At 37.0% G+C, this 25,206-nt stretch overlaps 1 protein-coding gene across 5 annotated transcripts; it reads left to right on the top strand.

The window, feature by feature from the left end:
* Positions 1-584: 584 nt before the first annotated feature.
* On the top strand, positions 585-24,991 carry LOC120073187 (probable helicase MAGATAMA 3). Of its 5 annotated transcripts, none has more exons than XM_039025860.1 (21): positions 585-1,021; positions 1,115-1,234; positions 1,322-1,478; positions 1,704-1,864; positions 2,307-2,513; positions 2,904-3,092; positions 3,315-3,350; positions 17,574-17,659; positions 17,759-17,809; positions 18,403-18,514; positions 18,583-18,688; positions 19,507-19,604; positions 20,272-20,376; positions 20,461-20,553; positions 20,915-20,968; positions 21,193-21,251; positions 21,334-21,418; positions 23,131-23,499; positions 24,046-24,168; positions 24,248-24,334; positions 24,458-24,991. In XM_039025860.1, the coding sequence occupies exons 2-21, from the start codon at positions 1,133-1,135 to the stop codon at positions 24,674-24,676; spliced, it is 2,499 nt and encodes an 832-aa protein (XP_038881788.1). In that variant the 5' UTR covers positions 585-1,021; positions 1,115-1,132; the 3' UTR covers positions 24,677-24,991. The 5 variants fall into 5 exon arrangements, with proteins under 5 accessions (XP_038881788.1, XP_038881790.1, XP_038881789.1 ...); XM_039025862.1 differs by having other exon boundaries at positions 1,325-1,478; XM_039025861.1 differs by having other exon boundaries at positions 585-1,011.
* The last annotated feature ends 215 nt before the right edge of the window (positions 24,992-25,206 follow it).

Raw genomic sequence — 25,206 nt, forward strand, 5'->3', positions numbered from 1 at the left:
ATCTTCGACCAAATTTATCGAATGTGGTCTAGGCTTCATCACCATTGAAGTTGATAAGTCTATTATTGTGATCAAATGGCCAGATAAAAAACATTTGACATTTCTAATTAGCCATTTGTGTGTTTTCAAACTTTAACTTTGGGTCGAATAATCCTTAATTGGCCTAAAATTTAATAAAATTGACTTTGATTGTGATGATGTGACAATTTGTGATTAGTCGAAATTTCTTCTCCAATAATGTCGATTTCAATGATATTTTTATGTTTCCAAGGGTTCGATATCGACATAAGAGATAAATCAATATTTCTAATATATGGTAGAAAATCAATAAAATGTAAAATATAAGTAATAAAATGTCATTAATGTAAATATAATATAAATAAAAGAATTTTTAACTGGTTTAAAATTCATAAAAGATTTATTTATTAATTTCAATTTAATTTTTGAATTTTATTATTTTTTAAGAAATATCTATTGAGATCAAATTGAATCGATAACTCCATCGAATTAATCCATATTTCTATTGAAATTGATATTTTAAATCTAAAACATAGAGATATTTCGTCAACTAATTATCTCAAAAATTACTTTGCTATTCTTCAATTTTGAGAACAATCGGTCATTTTTCAAAATCAAACGTTCCTTCCCCTCTCTCCCTCACTCGCCGCCCCTCTGCCTCTCTGCTCCAGCATTGGCCGGGGAGCCTCCAACGGTGGCGACTTGCAGATAGCGGTGTGGGCGTTCCTGTTAGTTGACGACCTTAGGCCACGAGCGACTAGCCATAACCGGCGACGAACCACGCAGATAGACGCGGGGCGTTCTTCTCCGGTGGCCTATTTACTCGCCAGCGAGTTTTAACCCTCGAGTCTCATTCGCAACAGTGCATTTGCAACAGTGTTTCCCTCCGCTTCGACGAGTTTCGGCATTGACCCACACTCGATTGGCCTCAAGTCTGTTTACTCCAGTTCGGACGTTTTCGAACACCAACTAGCAAGGTTCAGCATCTTTTCGGTAAGATTAGGTAAGGATCGTTGCTTTAATTTTCTTTTCGGATTTAAGTGTTCGAATGTTATTACGAAACCCTGGAACTCTTTTGTTGTTATGTTTGGGCCAGTTTCGAAGCATTCGATTAATGGCTGTAGACAAAGAGAAAGTTGCCGAAGAATCTGTTACCAGTCGCTTGTTCAAAATTATTCTTAGCTGGGACTATTTTCGGCTCCTCAAGAATTCCAAAGTTTGATTACTTAAACCCAATTCTTCGCTGTTTATTCTTGTTTTTCGATTCTGGCTTCGTTTTGTTTACTTTCGATCTTCTCGATAGCAGAAACACAAGGAGGATGTTGGAGATGGAGCGTCATTGGGTTTAAAGGAAGTGAAATCTACATATAAAGATGTTGACGATTATATCTCTACTTTTGAGCCGCTTTTGTTGGAAGAAATCAAGGCTCAGATTATTCAGAGGAATGACGATGAAGAAGGTTTTTGTTTTCCTTAATGTGTTTGGTTCGGTTGGAAAACTGTTGCAAAAAAATGTTTTTTTACGTTTTCTGTATGTTGTAGCGATAGCTTTGAGAGGGAAGAACCGTTTCTAGATTACTCTGGTTATTGGTTTTCTAGATTACACTGGTGGTTTGAGTTTTTATGATTGGTAATTCTCCTCTGCTTTATCACATTTCTTAAATGTTAGCACTTGGGATTTGCAGCGGCAGATTGGAAGTTCAGGGCAATCGTGGAGTGCAGTGAAGTTAATGGATTTCACTTCCCAGAGATAGTGTATCTTAGAGACGAGGAGTTAAACGATGAAGACAGTGGAAAGGGTGAATTCCTATCACCAAATGATCTTTTGCTTCTCTCCAAGGAGAAGGTGAAGGGGAAAAAAAACTTCTGCTGTCGTTTCTTTTCTCTTTGTTTAGAGAACTCTGAGAAAATGCAGGGCAGCTTTGTAGTCGCTTTTGTTCCTCAGATAGTCTTGTTATGGAACGTTTTTCTTCAAACCCTGCTAGTTTACTTCCCTTTACTCTTTCAGGTCTGAAATAGCTTAAGCTAAGAGAAAATTGAGTCTAATGTACGCCGTGTTTGAAAAAAGAAACTGGAAACCTATATGGGGGAATAGAACGAGCAAAAAGTTACTTCACGTTTGCATTGTTATACTTTAGAGAGGATACTATAAGATTTAATTATGTTCTGAATCCTCCTTGAATGCTTGGATGTTTATGGCTGCTAAAATTGGTTTGTAAGTTTAGTTTATTTTTTACTTAATTTAATTTTATTCCTTTTTATGGCTGATAACCAAGTATATGTTGCAGTTTCAGGAAAATGCAAGACTACCCACCACGTATGCTTTTGCATTAGTTGAAAGTCGCCAACAAAGTAAACTCAGGCTTAGAATGTATTTGGCTGGAGAAGTCACACATAAAGGCGTAGAGGCAATTGTATCTTCTCCCAGACTTTTGAAAGTGCGGTCTCATATTACTTCTTCCAGTAAAGATGGAATATATATTTACAGTTTAAAGGTAGAAGTTTCCGTTGATTGCTACTTTCTGAATGTTTTCTGCACGGTGGCTTTTTCCTTCTCGTTGCTAGTTTTTATTGTTGAGGGCTCCTGATGGTTCTAATGCTTGATGAAACTTGTCTAGTTTTTCAGGGTTGGGCCCCTCAGTTAATATTCATCAATGAAATTTGTTTCTTTTGGTTTTTTAAATGCCTGAATTAATTTTTTGTACTATATACTTTAATATATTCTTGCCTTTTCTTTTATATTTTCTTGAAGAAAATAGTACGTAAAAGAATTTCTGTGATTGTTTTAGTGCCAAAGAGTATTTCAATTCTTTAGTTATTTTCTCAACCTTCAGTTGTTTTTTGAACAACGTTAGCTTTTCTAAGCAAGTTTGTTGATTTTGTAGATTTGCAGTTTATCGACTATCATTCGTGAATATATAGCATTGTGGTCTATTAGCTCTCTACCTTTTAGGGAAATGATATTAGCAGCTGCCGATAAGAATACTGGTAAAGATCAAGCCTGGAAAATTTCCAGACCTTTGCAGGAATATATGCAAGAAAATCTTAATGAATCTCAACAGGCAGCTGTACAGGTCAGTGAGTAGTAGTTTGATGAAGCAGCGTAGTAGTTCTTTGTATGGTATTTATTTCTCCCTCCCAATGATGGCTGGTTTAAATTGTTCAAGATTCATGATTCAATGCTATCACTCCCTCCCTCTAATGTCTCTCTTCTGCTGCCCTCTGATATTTTAATCATTTAACAAGCTTCATTTGTGTCGTCTATTTTCTGAACATAATACATTTTTTAATTGCAGGCTGGTCTGTCACGTAAACCCTTTGTTCTCATACAGGTCCATTTTTATTATGCCTTTGTTTCTTTTATCTATAATTTTACCTACTTAGAAATGCTATAACCTCTTGGAAGGTTAAACTTTGTATCAGTTTATTTCTTGTATGGAGATTCATCTTTAGTTGAGATTGCCGTTGTCTTAGAATTCAGTTTTACCAACTTCCTGGGAACCCAAAATATAAAAGAAATAAAATTTATTAGATGCCTTTTGGATTTAGGATGCTTGTAAACAGCAGATTTTTGGAGTGAACTCATTTACCTGTTAATGTTTGTTTGTGAAGTTTCTTAGCAGTAGACATGTTATTTGAAGCTAGCCTATGGAGTTCTTCACCTCTTGTTTTTCTCCATATGGAAATAGTAGTTATTAGTAGAATATTAATATGGTTATTGGGAGGGCATATTAGTAAATAACTAGTTAGTTGGTTAGGGTTTTAGTTATAAATAGGAGTGTGTTGAGAGGAAAGAGGGAAGAATTTTGTGGGATTTTCTTTGAGGAATTTAGGAGAGGATTCTTAGCCCTCTAGAATGTGTTTAGGTATATTGAAATTTCTTTATCGATATTCTAATATAATTCTATATTTTAGTGTTCTTGTTTGTTCTTTGTGTTCTTGAGTGTTCTTATTAGGAGTAATCCTAACAAATTGGTATAAGAGTTGTTCTTTCTTGGGTACTGTTTTATTTTGTTTGGCAATGGGGGAAGAAGATCCAAGGACATGGGAGTGGCTGTGTAAATGGACCGTTGATTGTAAACATGAGGTAGTAGAGAGAGGAGAAACTCCATGGACATGGGAGCAAATGCATAAATGGATGGCAGATTGCATGCATGAAAGAATTGAAAGAGAAATCCGAGAGAAGTTGCAAGAAACCTGAGGAGAAGAAAAGAAAATGATTCAAAAAACATTGGAAGAGAGGGTGGATGATGCTGGAAGGGAGATTTTAGAGCTGAAAGCCTTGGCGCAAGAAATGGCAGAGAAAGTCGAGCAGTTGTCGGTGGTAGTCCATAGGTATTGGTGCTCGAGCAGAATGCCCAAGGGGGAGATCAAGAGTTGAACCTCAATTGTGGATGGATCTTCACAGATATGGAAATTCCATGAGCAAACTAAAGAGGTCCATCAAGACCTCTGTGGAACACCTTGATGGGCATACAGCCGATGAGAGTAGAAGAAATGACTCAAATGGAGTGGTAGCGAAGAGAAGTTATCCGTTTACGTTGGTCGGGCGTTCCTCACGAACATCTGGGTTCACTATTTTATTTTGGCGTTCGTCCGGCAAATGATGGGAGTGACGGTGAGGTTCTGCGACAGTGAGAAACAATTGGTCACACGAACGAAAGTCGACGCTCATCTGAGAAGGAGATAATGGGTAGCGACGAGGGAGAAGGTGGCATTGGAATCAGTAGAGGGATGCGAGCGGTTGGAGATGAAGAAGATGTCGACGATTTTTGGTTGGGATGGCAAGGAGGCTAGAAGTCGGAGATGCGACAGCTGACGAAGACACTAACGGGCAGAGATGATGGGAAGACGAGGAGATGAAATGTGCTGAAAAGTGCAGAGAATGGGGTCAGCCGTCAATAGAGAAGGTGGAAGAAAGAGGATGCCATTTTTACGATAAAGTGGGGTAACAAAAGGTGGTGGGCCCAGTGGTTGGAAAAGTTGATTTCGTGAGGGATTTTGGGCTGGGATTGTAGGCCCAATTGTTTTTGTTTAAGGAGAACAAAATTAGACAGGAAGAGATGGTAGAAACGTGTAAAAAAGAAAAAGAAAAGGAGTTAAGGAAATGTGATGAATCAAGTTTTGAGAGAGATTTCTGAATACAACTGAATTTTTCTTCTAAAATGAAGGGAGAGCTTTGTTTAAATACTAAACTCTGTTACAGCCTAATACTAAGGTAAGAAGTTACCAACGGTAACTTCTCAAGAAACAAGATTACCACAATCAACATTTAAGGAATCTGTTATCTAAAGACAAAAACCTAAAGAATTGGTTTGCTGCACTTAACTAAAAGACAGAAAATAAAGAATCATTGATTAAAATACATCAAATTCCCTCCGAGCAAATGAAATAGAACTCGTCCTTGAGTTTAAGTTGAAAGAGATAGTTGATCTGGTGGAAAGTATTCTGTTAAGTCGGCTATATTGAACATAGGACTGATGTGTAAATCTTCCGATAGTTCAATTTTGTAGGCATCATCTCCATATTTCTTTAGTACTTGAAAAGGGCCTAGCTTCTTGGTTGAAGCTTGTTGTAAGTGCCTATGGAGAATCGATTTTTGCAGAGGTGGATCATTACCGAGTCTCCTTTGATTCTTTGAATCTTCTGTGCTTGTCTGTTGCTGTCTTATATTTGGCATTCATTTTCTCCAAAGTGTTCTGTGACTTCTTTGTGTAGGTCAGCAATCCTTTCAGCCATAGTTTCAGCTTTCATGCTAAGATCAATAGAAGGTAGGTTAATAAGATCAACAGTTAGTATAGGGAGTTTAGTATATACAATTTCAAATGAAATCCATGGATAAGTCCTTCTAAATGCTTTTCGGAATGGGAAGAGGAGTATATAAACATGTATTTTATTGCCGTCCTTTGGATGTTTGACATGTGAAACAGTGTTTGATAAATTTTGTCACATCTTTGCGAAGTTGTGGCCAATAGAATCTGTCATTTAGGAGCTGCAAGGTCGCATCCATTCTAAAGTGTCCTGCTAATCCATTGCTATGTATTTCTTTGATCAAAGACTCCCGAAGAGATGTTCCAGGTATGCAAAGTAGGTTATTCTTAAAAAGAAAATTGTTAGTTAAATGAAAATCATTACAATTAACATGATCAACACACATGGACCAAATGTCTCCATGGTCATTTTCATACAAAGTGGGTAGGGAATCAAATGCTACTACTTGACCTTTAAGAATTGTTAAGAGATTGGTTTGTCAATTTAGAGAATCAGCAACAACATTCGTACTTCCAGCCTTATGTTTGATTACAAAATCCAATCTTTGAATAAAAGACAGCCAACGTGCATGCATTCTACTAATTGTTTTCTGTGTTTGCAAAAATTTTAGGGAGAAATGATCTAAAAATAGTATGAATTCATGTCCTAAAAGATAGTGTTCCCAAACTTTTAGTGCCCTTACTGAAGAATACAACTCTTGCTCATATGTGCTCTATTTTTGTCGAGCTTCACATAATTTTTTTCACTAAAGAACTCGATTGGATGGTTGTTTTGTGATAGGACAGCTCCAATACCATAGCCTGAAGCATCCACGGCTACCTCAAAGGGTTGAGAGAAGTTGGGAAGGGCAAGGTGATAGGACTACTCCAATGCCATAGCCTGAAGCATCCACGGCTACCTCAAAGGGTTGAGAGAAGTCCGGAAGGGCAAGGACAGGGGCATTGCTAAGTTTGTCCTTGAAGGTTGAGAAACTGTTTGTTTGTGAACTTGTCCATAGGAACTTTCCCTTTTTGAGACATTTGTTAGGGGGGCTGCCAGAGAACTAAAGTTCTTTATAAATTTTCTATAAATAGATGCAAGGCCTAAAAAACTTTGGATATCTCGCACACTTTTAGGAGGAGGCCAATCTTTGATAGCTCTGGCTTTAAGTGGGTCTACTGATATCCCAAACTCATTGATGATGAAGCCTAGAAATTTATCTCTTTGACTAAAAAGGAACATTTTTTAATATTTACATACAAATGGTTTTCAATAAGAGTTTTGAATAAGGCATGTAGATGGGACATGTGTTCTTCAAAAGTCTTACTATATACAATAATATCGTCAAAGTATACAACTAAGCACTGGTTAAGGAAGGGATGTAGAACTTATGTCATGAGCCTCATGAAGGTGCTAGGTGCATTGGAGAGGTCGAATGACATAACTAACCACTCAAACAATCCCTCATTGGTTTTGAAGGCTGTTTTCCATTCATCACCCGGTTGCATCCTAATTTGGTGGTAGGCACTTTTTAAACCTATCTTAGAAAATATTTTTGCTCCTCCTAGTTGGTCTAGAAGGTCTGGGATCTTGGGGGATTGGAAAGCGATATTTGATGGTTATCTTATTAATATCTCGGCTGTCTATGCACATGCGCAATGTCCCATCTTTTTTGGGTGCTAGAAGAATAGGGGACCACACAAGGACTCAAGCTTGGCCTAATGTGTCCTTTTTCAAGTAATTCTTGTAGGACTTCATATTCATTGGGGCTCATCCTATAGTGTGGAAGATTTGGGAATAGAACCGGGAATAAGGTCAATATTGTGTTGGATCTCCCTTAATGGTGGTAGGGTAGATGGTGTTTCAAGAAGCTGTAGGAATTCTTCAAACAGCCTATGAATTTCAGTAGAATGATTGTCAATATTATGTTGAGGATCTATGGTTTGTTCTTTGACTACAATTGCCCAAACCTCCCTATCATGCTTTTCAAGTAAATGGCTACTATTTATAATAGAAAACAACTGTTTTTTAGAGTTTGAGGTACCCTTATTTCCAGATCTTTCTGAGCTGTTGGTGGTAGGGAGAAGCTTGACTTTTCTGCCCATCCATGAGAACTTGTATGTGTTTTCCCTCCCTCTATGGATTGCTTGCAAATCATATTGCCATGGGTGTCTGAATAAGACATGACACACATCCATATCAATAACATTACACAATTTGGTCCTTATAAAGATTACTGATGGAAAGAGGCACGGTGCAAGTAGAATTTATTTGGGCTTCTCCTCCCTTCTCGATCCAACTGATCTTGTATGGTTGTGGGTGGGGATCAAGCTTGAGAACGCTTGCACTAGTTTAGTTGACACCACATTTTCACTACTGATCTATGATGATATTGCATACTTTCCCATATATTGTGCATCTTGTTCGAAAAAGGGAATGTCTTTGTGGATGGACCTCCAGTTTTGGGTTGAGAAGGATCCTTTGGAGCACACAAGAGAGTCTTTCCCCTTCATCCGGAGCAAGTTCATCAAATTCCCCTCAGAATTTTGTTTTTCTTCCTCTTGTTGAGATTCTTCTGCATCAGCATAGGCTACTGCTTTTCTTTGGGGGCACTCGTGGGACAAGTGTCCTTGTTGGCCACAACGAAAACTTTTTCCAAGATTCGGCCGTTGGTAATTGTTTGAGTCATTCTTTTTATGTGAAGACTCTTGAATTTTCACTCCTTGACTAGGTTTAAGCATCTGGTCTTCCCTACTTTTGGAACTATTCCCTGCCTGGCCTTGTTTACCAATCTCCATATTTCTTCGTTGGTAATTGTTGACTGATCGGTCCCATGTGTTTTTCTTGGAGTAGCTTGTTTTCCCTCTCTTCAACTTGATTTCTGCTTTATAAACCATTGAAATGGCTGCTGGAAGTGTGCTAATGGGCTGTAAGTCCATTTGTTCTTGGATATCATCCTTTAAGCTGTCCACATACCTAGCAATTTGGTAATTCTCACTTTCGTTGATTATTGTTCTTGTGCTCAAATGGTGAAACTCTTCAGCATATTCCGCCACACTTTTGTTGCCTTGTCTGCACTGTTGGTACAAAATTTGTTCATAATCGGCTGGTAGAAACCTATTCTTCATCATCTTGAGCATTCGTGGCCAACTTCTAATAGGACTTTTACCAATCAGTTGTCTATGTACTTGAATTTGGTCCCACCAAGTTGAGGCACTAGATCTCAACTTGAAAGATACCAACCTAACTTTCTTGCTTTTGGGTGTGTTCATATTATCGAAGAAACTCTTGACACTTTTAATCAGTGTTCTTAAGGCGACTCCGGGCATGTGCTTGAGGTGAGAGGCGAGGCGACCGGAGGCCTGTGCGCCTCATGTGTTGTAGAGGTGTGCATATTCACTAAAGCGTTTGCCTTGCCGCGCCTGTGCGTGCCTTGGCCAAGGCGTGCGCCTGAGTGAAATTCAGAATCCTTTCTTCTTTTTTCTTTGTTTTATTATTTTTTTAATTATACCAGTATAATTTTATAACCTAAGCCCGTGTAAAAGAGGCCCACCAAATCCATGTAACCTAATATTAAAATACATAGCCGTCTATACCATGATAAAGCAAAAATCATTATAGGAAAACATGATGGTCTCTTCCTATTCTCCATGTTTGGCTTAGTCTTTTTCTCTTCGAAGTTTGAAGCTCTCCTTCTTGTAACATTCTGAGACACTTCCAAAAAAATGGAAGAACTTTTCTACAACTTTTCCCATTTATCTTCTTCGGCTGCCATTTTGAGGGGTAGAAAAAGCAATAAAAAAGGTTAGTTTTTTTTTCTCCCCATTATAGTTCTTCTCCTCTGCAGATTCTGAGGTGTTTTTATTAAAAAAAAAAAGCAAAGGCTTTTTAGTTTTTTTTTTCCATTGTACTTGTTCTCCGCAGATTCTGTGGGTTTAATTTTTCAGCATAAGTGATGGTCTCTTCCTATTCTCCACGTTTTTGTTTTTCAGCATACTAGTTTTTTCATATTCAACTTGTTTTTTAAAAAGATTAGTTTTTTTTTTCAGACTTTCAGTATACTGTTTCTTCAACCAAAAAGGTTGGTTTTTTTTTTTTTTTTTTTTTTTTTTTTTAATTTTTGTATTAGTAATACTACTTGTTGTTTTGCATATTCTCAACCTGTTTTTGACAATTATTAGTTTTTTTTTTCGGTATACTTTTTTCAATTAAATAAGGTTGGTTTTTTTCATTTTTGTTTTCCATATTCAACTTGCTTTTTTAAAAAAGACTAGTGTTTTTTTTTTTTTTTTTTTTTTCTTTTTTTATAATAAAAAGTTTTTTGGGTTTATTTTCATTGTTTTATAATAGGATGGGAGAAGGAGAGCAAAAATGGAAACATCCCGGTTGGCAATATGTCATATTAGAAAACGAAAAAGATATGAACACATGTAAATGTATGTTTTGTGGAAAAATCACAAAGGGTGACATTTGTCGGGCAACACAACACTTAGTGGGTGGAAACCGAAATGTTAAAGCATGTTTGAAGTGCCCAAACCATGTAAGAGAGGAATTGAAGGAATACCAAATGAAGACAAAAGCAAAGAGGGAGGAAAACAATGCCCTCCCTAACTATGGTGCTTATGATTTAAATATAATTGATGGAGATGAGATGGAAGTTGTTGGATGTGGATCAAGTACTGGAACATCTAAAAAATGAGCAATTTAATCACAATCGCAAGCAAATCTACCACGAACTAAGGGAGCTATGGATAAATTTGTGTATCCAAATCCAGCCAAGGTCGTTGATGATCGGAATAGATTAAAGAAGCTAAAGCAATCAACAATCACTAAAAAATGCAACAAAGAAGGGAGAGATGCTACAGTTCAATTTATCATGCGTTGGGATATATCAAGCAGATATTCCCTTGAATACAATTCGGTTGAAAAGTTTTCAAATAATGATTGAAGCCATAGGACAATTTGGACCTGGGTTGATACCTCCTTATCATGAGGCTAGAGTGACATGATTAAAAAAGGAAGTAGAACATACGAAAAATTTAATGAGTAATCATGAGGTTGAATGGAAAAGAAACGGATGTTCTTTGATGTCTGATGGGTGGACTAATAGAAGAGATAGAACCCTGATAATTTTTTTAGTGCATTCTGCTGCAGGGACATTGTTTTTGGAATCGATTGATGCATCTTCATGCACCAAAACTGGAGAAAAAGTATTTGAACTCTTGGATAGCATGAGGAAAAGATAGGAGAAGAGAATATTGTCCAAGTTGTAACTGATAATGCCTCGAACTATGTCCTAGCTAGCAAATATTTGGAAGCAAATCGACCACATTTATATTGGACACCATGTGCTGCCCACTATTTAGATTTGATATTAGAGGACATGGGGAAGATTGATCAGATAAAAAATGTCTTAAAAGGGCTGTAACACTAAGTGGTTTTATTTATAATCACTTATATGTACTTAACATGGTGAGAGAGTTCACCAATCAACATGAATTGGTGAGATCGGCGGTTCGTTTTGCAACATCGTTTTTTATCCTAGCAAGTATCTACGGGAATAAAGCGAACTTGAGAAAGATGTTTATTTATGAGAAATGGACGACTTCCAAATGGGCAAAAGATCCAAAGGGAAAGAGAGCTACCGACACCGTTTTGATGCCATCCTTTTCAAACTTAGTGGTTTACACTTTAAAGGCATCTAAACCATTAGTTCGAGTAGTTAGAGTTGTCGATGGTGATAAACCTGCAATGGGATATATCTATGAGGCCATGGATAGGGAAAAAGAGGCCATTAAGAGTGAGTTTAATGATAATGAGATGAAGTACAAGCCAATTTGGGAGATCATTGATAGAAGATGGGATTGTTAACTCCATCGACCATTACATGCTGTTGGATATTATTTGAATCCATCACTTTTCTATGACCACAAGGATAGAATTACTCAAGATGTTGAAGTCATGAGTGGTTTTCTTAAAGTTGTGCAAAGATTGATACCATCTACTAGTGATCAAAATCGATGCACAGTGGAATTAGAGTTATATTCTGAAGCTAGAAGCATGTTCGACATTGACTTAGAAATCAACACAAGGAAAGTTAAGACGCTAGGTATGGACATTCCCTACTACATTAATAGTGTATATAAGTATGTTATTTCTGAATCATGTCAAATGTATGAACATCATGGTGGGCTCTTTATGGTGGTAGTTCTCCGGTTTTTCAAAAGTTAACCATGAGAGTCCTTAATCTAACGTGCAGCTGTTCTGGGTGTGAGCGCAATTGGAGTGTTTTTGACTATGTAAGTGATCATTTTGTTTTCTATATTATTAATTTAAAATTTAAAATAAGCTTCTAATTCCATATTGGTTAATAATTTGTAGATTCATACGAAAAAGAGGAACAGGTTGGAATAGAAACGCTAAAATGATCTCGTTTATATAAAGTATAATCAAGCACTTAAAGAGTGCTTTGATTTAAAGGATCAACTTGATCCAATCTCCTTAGATCATATAGACGAGAGTAATGAATGGCTGGTCGGAACATTGGATGAAGAAAATAATGAAGCTGAAGTTGACAATGAGCTAGTTTTTTACGACGACGACCTCACATGGGGAGATGTAGCTCGTGCTAGTGGCGTTAGAGAACCCATCACGTACATTAGATCAAAAGGAAAGTCAACTGCCTCTGTCTCTACTCTACTTCTAGAGTTCAAAAGCAAACACTAATTATACAAGTGTTTAGTGATGAAGATGAGGACGACGATGAAGAGGAATTAGACATTGAGGAGGACGGTGGCCAAGGGGGAGCAATGGATGAAACCTTAGATTTAGATGGGGATGATGTTGAATTTGATGTTTGATCATGTCTTGAACTTTTACTTTTAGAGTTTTGTTCATTTTTATTTATTAGATTACTATTGTTAATCTTTTAGGCTTTGACATTTGTATATAAACTTATTTATTTATTTATTCATTGCACATCGCTTCGCTAGGGCGTTGCCTTTTTGTCGCCTCTTGCCTTGAGGTGATCAAGGGACTTGTCGCCTTGAGGTGCACCTTGCGCTTTGAAAACACTGCTTTTAATCCAATCAAGGAAGGCTTCTAAGTTGAGTTTTCCACTAAATGTAGGAAAATCAATCTTCATCTTATAATCTCGTTGCCTTTCTTCTCGATCTCGGTCATAAGCTCTTGGAAACTGTCGTCTTCTTGCTGGAAGTACCCTCTATTCTTCATTTTCAGATGATGTAAATTCAGAATCTTGAAGTTCTTGGAGCAATAAGTGCTTGCTGGTTCCTTTCAGGGGAGGTGGATTTATCTCTAATTTCCTCCCTCACACGTCTGCCTACCACTCCTTGGGTTGGTCTTCTTCTTTGTTCTCCTACTCCGTTTTCTTCTGCGCATAGAGGCAGGGCAGCCAAGGCTAACTCCACCTGTCTTGGCATTCTGTCCATTCCTAGATTCAAACCAGCAATGCTGCTTCAAATTTCTCCCACCAAATCTTCTACAGCCATCAATCGGGAAGTAGTTGATCGTGGGGTCAAAGGTTCTGTTTGTTCAGGTTGGGATTTGTCGTCCTTCCCCTTGCTGGTGTTGGCATTGCTCTTGCTGGCCATGGAGTCCCAAATCGAGGAGCTCTGATACCAAAACTTGATGAATAAAGTTTGAGAGAGAGATTTCTGAATACAATTTCTGAATTTTTCTCCTAAAATGAAGGGAGAGCTTAGTTTAAATACTAAACTCTGTTACAGCCTAATACTAAGAAGTTATCAACTGTAACTTTTCAAGAAACAAGATTACAATAGTTAACATTTAAAGAATCTGTTATCTAAAGACAAAAATCTAAAGAATTGGTTTGCTGCACGTAACTAAAAGACAGAAAATAAAGAATCATGGATTAAAAATACATCAAAATGGGCCAGAGCTATATTCTGTTCTCCCATGGAATTTGGGCTTCAAATGCATCAAATAGACCCAATTCATCAGCCAAGCAAATTGGGACTAGAGAATGGATAACATGGCAGCATTAATTTGGGCTCGAGTATGGGCTGGCATTACTTGAAGCTAATTGCATTTTTTTTTTTTTTTGGTAAAAGAAACTGTTTATTGATATGTATAAGGGAAACACCCCAATCAATGAAACTACAATAGGGATGGCCAATTACTGACTAAAAAAGATAAGCTGAAATGAGTGAAAGGGTACTTTAATTTATACAAAAAAAAGCACTAGACAAAACTAACTCAAAAAAATCGAGCAGTAGAAAAACATGTATCATGAAATAATCTTTTGTTCCTTTCACCTCATAAGCACCAAAGGAAAATAGGGATAAAGGCCAACCAAATGACCACCTTAATTCCACGAAAAGAATGACCCACTAACACTGAGGCCAAAGCATCGGAAATTTCATGAGGACAAGTGAAAGACCAACCAAAAGGAGGCAAGAGAAGGTTCCAAATGCCAGTAGTAAAAGAACAGTGAAAAAATAGATGAACTGACGATTCAACATGTTTGCGACACATGACACGAAGATAGAGAAAGAGACATATAAGGCATATGACGCTGCAAACGATCAACAGTATTAATGGCACCCCAGCTGAGTTCCCAAAGAAAGATTTTAATCTTTTTAGGATATCTGTCATTCCAAATGACCGAGTAAAGATTAGTCAAATCCGAATCCAAATCACCCACTAGATTAGCCATAAGAGACTTAACAGTAAAGCCCAAAGAAAGATCAGGTGGCCACAACCAAGTATTAGGAGAGGAATGCAATCAAACAGATGTCAGATGAAGGGATAATGAAGCCCATTCAATAATCTCCAACTCAGTAAGATTATGACGTAGGTTCAAACTCCAAGCAGACATGGAAGAGTTCCAAGCATTAGCAAGTGTAACCTCAAGATGTTGCACAAGACGAAAAAGCCACGGATAAGTGGTGGCAAGGACTCGACATCTAAGCCAAGAGTCATTTTAGAAGGATATAGATGAACCATCACCAATACGGCGACTAACCTGATTAGTGATCAACTTAGTAAAATGACAAATGTACCTCCAAGGTGCTTTAGAACAAACACCAGAGATAGGAGAGGGTCAAACAAAATCAGAGGAATAATACTTAACAACAATGAGCTTCCTCCATAAAGTATTATGCTCAGTTAAAAAACGCCAAGTCCATTTCATAAGAACAGTAGGATTTCGATGTTTAAAATTGCCAAGCCAAGGCCACCCAATAATTGAGGACATTGAGAAACCATCCAATTCACATTATGCACACCACATCACCACAAGAGTCCTCCCAAAATAAATCTCAGACCAAATTATCCAGGCAATTAATAACAGAGGAAGGAGCCTTAAACAAAGACAAATAATAAGTTGGGAGGCTAGAAAGTATAGCTTGAATGAGTGTGTGACGACCCCCCTTCGAAACATATGAATACTTTCAATTATGGAGTTTTTGCTAAAACCTCTCAATCACGGGCTGCTAAGACAAAACAGATTTAGAGTTACCACCCAAAGGAAACCCTAAATAAGAAGCTGGCCAGTAACCTCGTTTGCAACCAAAAGAACGCAACAACCAGTCAAATCAGAGTCAGACATGTATCTCAAGAAGCTCACTCTTAGCAAGATTGATTTTAAGGCATAAAGCACATTAAAAAATATGGACAATGTCAAACAAGTTCTGTATGATAGAATCTCTCAGCAGTGGAGAACAATAAAATGTCATCAACAAACTGTAAATGAGTCAGAGTAAAATCTGAATGACCAATAGTATGAACACCAATATGACCAAATGCCGAGCTATGGTCAATAAGACGATTCAGACAATCAACAACTAAAATAAACAAGAAGGGAGAGAGAGGATCTCCTTGTCTTATGCCATGTGAAGGAATAATCTTGTCATAGGGGTGGCCATTAATAATGATGAAGTAATTCGCACTAGTAATGCATCCTCTGATCCAATTACGCCAACAACAATCAAAACCTTTTATTTGAAGATTTTTGTCAAGAAAATCCAAATTGACCGTGTCAAAGGCTTTCTCAAGGTCCAATTTTAAGACAACCCCTGGTTTATTCCTAAGAGTCTAATCATCAATGAGCTCATTTGCCATCAAGGAAGTACCAAGAATCTGTCTATTAGCCACAAAAGCAAGCTGATTGGGCGAGATGGTAAAAGGAAGAACCTTCTTTAAATGATTCGATAAAACACGGGCAATAATCTTGTAAGCACAAGGAATGAGACTAATAGATCTATAATCAGAAACAGATCTCGAGTCAACTTTCTTAGGAATCAGGCAGATATAAGTCTCATTTAGTTTCACATTGATAATCCTAGAATGGTAAAATTCGTTAATGACTAACATCATATAAGATTTAAGAGTAGTCCAGAAAAACTTGAAAAATTCAGCCGTAAAACCATCTGGACTAGGAGATTTACTAACACTAAGAGAGGAGACAGCAACAAATATCTCATCATCAGTAAAGGGACGTTCGAGATCTATGGCTTGTGAGGAAGAAATAGGATTCCGCTGAAGATTAGTTGGAAGAAAACACTAACCCATGTCTTTTTTGAAGAGAGATGAATAAAATGACAAGAATTCAGCCTCAATATTATGAGAAGTCAAAAGACTAGTGCCATCCCTGGAGAGAATTTCCATAATAGAGGACTTACGGCGTCGGGAAGCTAATTGCTATTTTTAAAGATGGGATATGGGCCCAGAAGGGCCTAGCCCATTATGGAAGATTTTCAAATTTAAAGACAAATACAATTGGCATGGAAATGGAGGGATATGCAGCTTGTTAAATGGGGCCACGTGCCTTGTGAGAAGAAAGAAGATTATGCAAGTTTATGGGGTCTTGGCCTGTTGATTGGGCTGAATGCAAGTGAAATCACTATAGTCCAATGGATTTCCAAGGCTAAACAGAAGACAATTTCTTACAAGGAGGCTAGTTGAGAGCTTCAAAGTTTTTTTATTCCCCCACCACCCCCACCCCCCCCCCCCCCCCCCCCCCCCCCCCCCAAAAAAAAAAAAAAAAAAAGTGACAAGAAGAAACCCATTTTTGTGATTATGTTTTGTAAGCACACCTTGAGGACAAGGTATCTTCGAAAGGCCGAAAGGTGGAGTAATGTGAGGCCCCTAGTTAGGGGAATAGTAGGATTATTAGTAGAATATTAATGTGGTTATTGGGAGGGTATAATAGTAAATAGCTAGCTAGTTAGGGTTTTAGTTATAAATAAAATGAGTGGGTTGAGAGGAAGAAGGAAGCATTTTGTGGGATTTCCTTTGGGAAATTTGGGAGAGAATTCTCAACCCTCTAGAATATACCTTTGGTATATTATAATTTCTTTATTGATATTGCAGTGTAATTGTATCTTTTAGTGTTCTTGTTTGTTCTTTGTGTTCTTTGTGTTCTTTAGTGTTCTTGGTAAGAGGAATCCTAACAAATTGTTTCTTAACGAAAAAAATAAAGCTTGATTTCTATTTCTTTCACATAAAGAGGAACTGAAGCACATATTGATAGAACCGTAAATTCCATGAACAAGCAACCAAAGGCACAGTCACTTATGTCGGATATCAAATGAACAACGTTCATTTCCTTGTTATTTTTCTTCGGTGGTTGTAATCTTTTTGCAGTCCATATCTAAGTTCTTCAAACAAGGTCTTTTTTTGGTCTTTTAATTAGTTTACATGTGACTCTTAGCTTAGCTTGTATATTTTAGAAACATGTACAAATTGCAAACTTGCAGAGTATTTTCATGTCAATATTACTATTTTTGAAGTACAAATTTTGACTTAGTTATACCTTCTAGGGTCCTCCAGGAACAGGGAAGACACAAACCATCCTTGGGCTTCTTAGTGCTATTCTGCATGCCACACCAGCAAGGATGCACACCAAGTAAAAGAAATAAAAAACTTTATCTTCCATCATTGCTCAAGCAACAGTTTCCTAAATGCATCTTTGTTCTCAAATTATCGCCTTTTCTCTCTTCTGTAGGATTGGTTTGATCGAAACAAGGCAGGGATCAGAATTACCGGTGAGGGAAAAGTATGTCACTGTTATTAAATCTCTTGTTCATCCTTTGTGACTGTGTACAAAAGATAGGGTAACTTTGTGGTGTCATTTGATGTACACATAGTTTACTTTGATGCCTATTTTTGTATTGAGCACTTGGATATGTGGACGTTTGTTGAAGTATTGTACACAATAAATGCGTGTCAGGCACTAATTGTACCAAGTGAGTATGGGTTTGACACTTTGTAACAAATGCGTGTTACGTATGATAATAGACAGATAAATATGGGAGAATGAAAATAAATTTTGGAAGGGAAATTGCATCCATCCAACTCATTCTTTTTAATATAGTTGATTACAAGTGTACTTAAATTTTATATAAATTACTAACAAGTGTCTTTGGCATGTCCATATCTTAATTTCTAATTTTCAAAAACTGATGTGTTACCATGTCCTTGTTGTGTGTCTTGTGCCTTGTATCCGTGTTGCTTAGTTTCATTATTTTTAAAATCTATATCAAAACTATTTGATGCAGATAAATATGTTCTACTGTATGGAAATTAAGGTATCTGTTAAATGCTTCTCTCTCTTCTTTTTTTTCCCTTTTTAAATAAATATTTTTACAGATACAATCACTGGAACCAAGCATCACCATGGTTAAATGGGATAAATCCTCGAGATAATCTAATGCCAGTAAATGGGGATGATGGGTTTTTTCCTACCACAGGAAATGAACTGGTAAGTTGAAGTATACATTGTATCTAGTTAACCCCAAGTTACGCATCCTTACTTTATTTCCTATGTAGAAACCAGAAGTAGTAAAGTCAAACCGTAAGTATCGTGTACGAGTGCTTGTATGTGCCCCATCTAACTCTGCTCTTGATGAGATTGTTTTGCGCGTCCAAAACACTGGTAAGGTTATATCCCTCCTACGCTCCCTCTTTTCTCTGTACTTGTACATTGCCCAAATGAACTGTATTCTTATTTGAATTTCATTGATTGGATAAATATGGAGTAACTATTAGGGAACTGTACTATTACGTGTCTGTTGCTCTTTGTAAGGGCTAAGTAGGAACTGATACATAAGTTGTCGTATGTAGATATATGGCCAAAAAGCATTCAATTGAATTAACTTGCCTATAGTAAATAATATAACGTAAGCCTGTTTTTTGGGTGAGAAACATTGTCCATTATCCATTAACAAAAATGAGTAAAAAAGGAAAGGGTGGATGTAGGCATCCTTCCTATCCGAAACTACAAAAGAGCTCTACTTTTGGCATTTGTCAACATAGACTACTCAGTTCATTATGTAGTTGTGTTTCAAGTTAATTGGAGATGTAGAAAGAAAACATATATATATCTTTTGTTCATCTACCGTGCGAGTGGGATCTATCAATAGATGCATGCAATCTTATGGAATAAAAATTTTATGTTGGAAAGTATTTATAGTATTTCATTACTTAGAATCCATACAGACGAACTTTTTTGTTTTGGCACACATATATTGTAACTGGCATGTACTCCTTGAAATCTGTTGCTTTAATGCTGAATTGGATGTAAGATCAGTGAGCTCTGTTTCCTACATCTGATCTTATGAGTGTAACCATGATTCTTTTGTTAAAAGGGCCCTATGCTAAAGTGTAATCCCTCTACACAGTATTGGGTGCTTTGTTGTTGCAACCTAACAAAGTTTTATCTTCCCTTTTTTGTATTTGTTTTGGCAAGTGTAGGTGTACGGGATGAAAATGATCATTCATATACTCCTAAAATTGTGCGCATTGGACTAAAACCCCATCCTTCCATAAAGGCGGTCTCCATGAAAGAACTTGTATGCATCTTGGAACATTCAAAACTACATTGAATATGCTCTCTCAGTCTCTCTCTTAGATACACACGCACTCACTCACTCGCTCAAACACCCATAATTTAGATGCAACTTTTTGGAGCGCACACAATGTGATAGCATCAATACAAAGAAAGAAAGAAAAAAAAGGATAATTGGGACTTCAGACTACAAGAGGCTCATTGTGAAAAGTGCTATAATTAAAAAAAATGCAAAAAGGTTGAAACTGACAAATATAGCAGAGAAACCACTGTCATCATAGAAAATTGTATCCAATAATTTCTGGATTCTCCGAAATTGAGGAGAATTGTGAGGAAGTTCTTGCCCATGGTCAAATTGATGAATTACAACTTTCTCTTGGACTGTTTCTAGAATATGATTCTGGTGTTTATATATGGTGCCTGAGGATATATAACTTGTGAATTTTCTGCATCCTTAATGATGTTGAAACATGCAAAACATATATTTGCCTCTATATAATGTGATTTCTACATACATGTATGTTAGATGCATATGCACCATTGAAGCCAGCAAGATGATGAAAAGAGAGGAAAAGAGAGAACAATATTAATTTGAAACTAACAGGAAGATAAGAAAAGAGGAAAAGAGAACCATATCGATGACTAAGTTGGTTGATATGTTGCCTTTACAGGTGGAACAAAAGAAAAATAGTATGAATACGGGTAAAGAGAAAAGTGGAGCTTCAGGGACAGATTTAGACAGTATTCGTTCTGCAATTCTGGATGAGAGTGTTATTGTAAGTAATCATCGTTGAGCCTTTATGTGTAAGCTCACCATATCTTTTTCCCCCCCCCACTCAGTTTTGTTTACTTTTTGGCAGGTTTTCTCCACACTCAGTTTTAGTGGTTCTTCTCTGTTTAGTAAATGGAATCGGGGTTTTGATGTTGTAATAATAGATGAGGCTGCCCAAGCTGTAAGTGCTTTTAAATTTCCAATGTTGCTTTCAGTCTAATTAGTTGATGTAGTCTAAGTGACTAAAGGAGAAAATTCTTTAAGAATCAATCTCTAGAAAGTAGAATCTTTGTTAATGAATCAATTGTTATGAATACATGTAGAGAATTCTCTATTTATAGAGAATTGGAAAACAATCTCAACTTAATCCTAGTTAATTGAAGAAACTAATCCCAATCACAATTGACTAAGGAAGCTAATCCATATCCTAATTAATCAAGGATTTGATCAAGATAGCCCAAATTACCCTAATCTACGTCACTGATTTTCATATTAGATATTGACTTTTTTTTTCCATTCTTTTTGTGGCTTGCTCGATATAGGTGGAATTGGCCACGCTTGTTCCTTTGGCTAATGGATGCAAACAAGTATTCCTGGTACATATACAAAATTCCCCTCTTTTGAATCTCTACGATAGCGAGTATTACTATTACGGACTGTCAAACCTATAGCTCTGGATATCTCTGAAAATGAAAAGTAGACTGACAACTCATGAATGAACTGTCGAAGCCTTTGCTATGTGGACCAATGCACATACTTTCTTTAAGTTTAGCTTTTGTGCGACTGCAGTTCACATTTCTTTACTATTACTTTGTCATAGGTTGGTGATCCGGAGCAACTTCCAGCCACTGTAATTTCAACAACAGCTAAGAAGTTTGGGTAGAATATTTTTTCTTAGTGCTTAACCTTCTTCATTCACCCATGACAATCGTTATTGATTTGTGAACCGATCAATTTGCAGATATGACAAGAGCTTGTTCAAGAGATTTCAGTCAGCTGGGTATCCTGTTACGATGTTGAAGATCCAATATAGAATGCATCCAGAGGTAGATATCTGCAGACCTTGTAAATATCATCTGCCCGTTTTGTTCTCTCTTTCAAGCAGAAGTACTAACGAAACCAGCATGCAATGTTAATGCAAAAAAAGGAAAAAAAAATGTTAGTTGTGGATGGATCTTTGAAACTGAGTACGATCTCATAAATAGTGCTTATTAGACCAGATAAATGTGGAACATATAGGATGGAACTCTTTTTGTTCATTTCATCCTTATCCAGAAAACTGCCGGGAACCAAACAGTTCACTAAAACTATTCCAGTGTTGGGGCTCACATCGCTTCGGCCTATCTAGAGCGCTACTTGGTGTGGGGGAGGACGGTCAAAATGGTCGGCCCATCAATTATCAATTGCAAGCAGCCAAAGCTACGGTAGTAACCGTCGTTTCAGTAATCTATGAGTCTTTTCAAATATGTTCAAAGTTGAAACCAACCTCGACAATACCAATCCCCAGTAAATAACCCATAATAAGTCCCCGTCAGTCCCATGTCCAGTCGGAGGACAGTCTCTTCGTATCAAGAGGAATTAGTTCAAGAAAGAAAAAAATAAAGGCGTTTTGGTCGATCATTGAATAAAATGTAAACACAAGTTGAGTAAGGGCTTATTATTGCTCGTCTACAAATATCCAAATTTTTATGCCTAATACCCCATAGATGGTTCGAATGGGATACCAACAATAATCAATTTTAACTCGAATAATATTATTTACCAATTCTGTATAGTTGACAAACAAACATCTTTAAAGCAAGCAAAAAGATCACTGTTGACATGTGGAAGCATGTAAACGAAAGCAATCCTAACTTAAAAACAGAAGGAATTAGCCTAGATAGAGAACCTCGGACTAAGAATTCTGAAAGTATGGGTAGGATTAAGAAAGTCACATTAACCGGAATATACCTTGCCATAGGGACGGCAGAGCCAGCTAACTCGGAGTTGCTACTAGACAGAAGAGCGCTTCGCTACTCCTTTAGAGGATCTATACACCTATAAGTAGACTAGGGGAACTCACCTAGTGAGAAGTCTGACCCTGGGAGTTTAGACCTCGACCAAGTATAATTCACAACAGGCAGAAAATTCTCTCATGTTTTTGGACCCCTTTGGAAATGTGTATGATGCTCTTTTGCATATAAGCTCTCAGAGTTATATACTTGGTTATTTTTGCTCATCTTAACTTTGGAAGATTCCAGATGGATGTTCTTTTATCTCATTGTTGGTTTGATCAATAGTGGTGTTTGTTGCTTATTCCATTTATCCACGGCATATATCAGTTTGATGAGAATTATTTAATGAGGTCATCACAAATGGGACTAACAATTTCTTGCCGTTGGATGTACTGAGAGAGAAATGCCCCAAGTTTATATGCAGTGGTTATTAAAGGCATGCAGATTTTTGAACTACATCTAACAGTTATTTTAAGACGACCACATTGTAATAACTTCATTGGTTAATCTAAACAGTGAAATTAAATTGAATCAATCTTTTTATCTAAGTTGTGCACTTTAAAGGGTTTTTTTAGTTGGTTTGTAAAAAACCGCCATTTGTCTGTCTCTCTTAAAATAACCTTGGTTTGATTGAACAGTAGTATAGTTTGCAGGACTCCAACGTTCCCTCTCCCCTTACATTTTCCCCATGTATTTTAATGAATTTCCCACTTTTAGTCCTATCAAAAATTTGTTTTCATCACCTTAATCTTCGTTTTCAACAGATCAGAAGCTTTCCATCTAGGGAGTTCTATGCAGAGTCACTGGAGGACGCGCCAGATGTCAAACTGCGGACAACACGTGCATGGCATGCATACCGTTGTTATGGTCCTTTCTGTTTCTTTGATTTACATGAAGGGAAAGAATCTCAGCCCCCAGGAAGTGGATCTTGGGTGAACATTGATGAGGCTGAATTTGTCATCCTCCTGTATTATAAATTAGTTACTTCGTATCCAGAGTTGAAGTCAAATTCTCAGGTTGCAATCATATCACCCTACAGCCAGCAAGTAAAACTTCTCCAAGAAAAGTTTACGGATACTTTTGGAATGGATCCTAGTGGCATAGTAGATATTACAAGTGTCGACGGTTGCCAGGTAATTGGTTTATCTTCTCAAATCATTGTGTACATTGGAACTTTTTGGCTAATTAAACACTGGAGATTTTGTGCTTGTGCACGGGCTATAAATGCTTCTTCAAGAAACTCATAAAATAGTTATGCTAAAGCCAGTGATTTAAATAGCCCTCCCAGACACGCACCTAGGCACTAAGCGCACGTTTGGTGCCTCTCCTTGAAAAAAGGCAAGGGGCACAAAATAAGGTGTGTTCTTCACAATTCTGTGTTTAGGAGTTTTTTTTTTTCCTTCTATATTTCAATGCTTTCTCTTCTTTATGTTGTACTTTTATATATAGTGTGCTTCACAATAGTAATCTTGCACTTCTTTTGTGCCTTGCACTCAAGTCCTAGAAGACTATTGCACTTTATTGTACTTGAGCTTTAAAAAACACTATTTAAAGCTAGGGAAATGAATATATTGTGCGTAATATTGTAATAAGTTTGAAATTTCCTTTGTAAATGTAGCTTCAGTTCATGTTATCATTCAGTATTCTGCATGATAAGTAAAATAAATCCCCTTTTATAGGGACGCGAAAAGGACATCGCTATATTTTCTTGTGTCAGGGCAAGCGAGAATAGATCAATAGGATTTTTATCTGATTGTCGCCGAATGAATGTTGGTATCACTAGAGCAAGAGCTTCTATCCTGGTAAGATGACTCCTTAAGGCTTGAGAAGTAATTTAATACAACTCTTCACAGCTTCCTTAATTAAATTTGCTCATTTTAGGTGGTAGGTTCTGCTTCAACGTTAAAGAGGGATGAACACTGGAATAACTTGGTGGAAAGTGCTCGGAAGAGGGATTGTTTATACAAGGCAACCTTCCATTACATAGAGCTATTGTCATTACTGGCTAGAGTTTGGCTAGACTATACATTTTACTTTGGCCAGTACATAATAAACAAGTTTCATTCCATGACAATAAGCTACAATTTGCAGGTTTCAAAGCCATATACCACATTTCTCAGTGACGAAAATGTTGAATCAATGCGAGTCAAGAATGAACCTCCAGTTGGGCCGACGGGTGATAGAGACGAAACTGAGGCAAATGCTCCTCAGGAACCCAATGCTGGAGATGCAAATCAAGCGCAAGCAGACGAAAATGACTTTGGGGATGGAGAAGAAGAAATGTACGAAGGGGGATTTGAAGAAGATTAAGGCCTTGCAATTTAATTGTCTTTCTGTTGGTGCGTACAGAGTAACTAATCTGCAGGTAGGTACATATAGGAAGTTTTTTGCTTTTCACAATTGGGAAAAGGCACATTATTTTATATCCACATTGATTTGTAAATCATTTCTAGGAAAAAGAGCTGAGTAACAGTCTTGTTTACTGTAGGAGTTTGACCTGCATGCATCCTTTCTTTTTTCATTTCTTCAATTTTTTTCCTTAGTTCAAGGATGGCGAATGAGAGTCAACCATTGACCTTGAAGATAGTAGTTTATACCTTATCTATTGAGCTATGTTCGAATTAATGTGTATAGTTGTATTATATAAGAAAGATACGATGTAAGAGATTATTTATTTACTTTATAAGTTGGAGTATTCTTCCTTCTAGTATGTTGAGTCTCCCAAATACTTGAAGAAACTTCTAATTTTGGAATTTCATAGTTCTAGAAAGGAAATAAATATCCAAGAGGTATAATGTGAGAAAAGAGATTAATTGACCTTCAAAAAAGAGATTTATTGG

Source organism: Benincasa hispida, chromosome 3, assembly GCF_009727055.1.
Source record: "Benincasa hispida cultivar B227 chromosome 3, ASM972705v1, whole genome shotgun sequence".
Lineage (NCBI taxonomy): Eukaryota > Viridiplantae > Streptophyta > Magnoliopsida > Cucurbitales > Cucurbitaceae > Benincasa > Benincasa hispida.

Bases quoted from the DNA above. Each gene is read 5' to 3' on its own strand.
- LOC120073187 (XM_039025860.1), top strand. From the start codon at position 1,133: ATGGCTGTAGACAAAGAGAAAGTTGCCGAAGAATCTGTTACCAGTCGC. The intron at 3,351-17,573 runs GTCCATTTTTAT...TATACCTTCTAG, and splicing joins AACCCTTTGTTCTCATACAG to GGTCCTCCAGGAACAGGGAA. The intron at 18,689-19,506 runs GTAAGGTTATAT...TGGCAAGTGTAG, and splicing joins TTTGCGCGTCCAAAACACTG to GTGTACGGGATGAAAATGAT.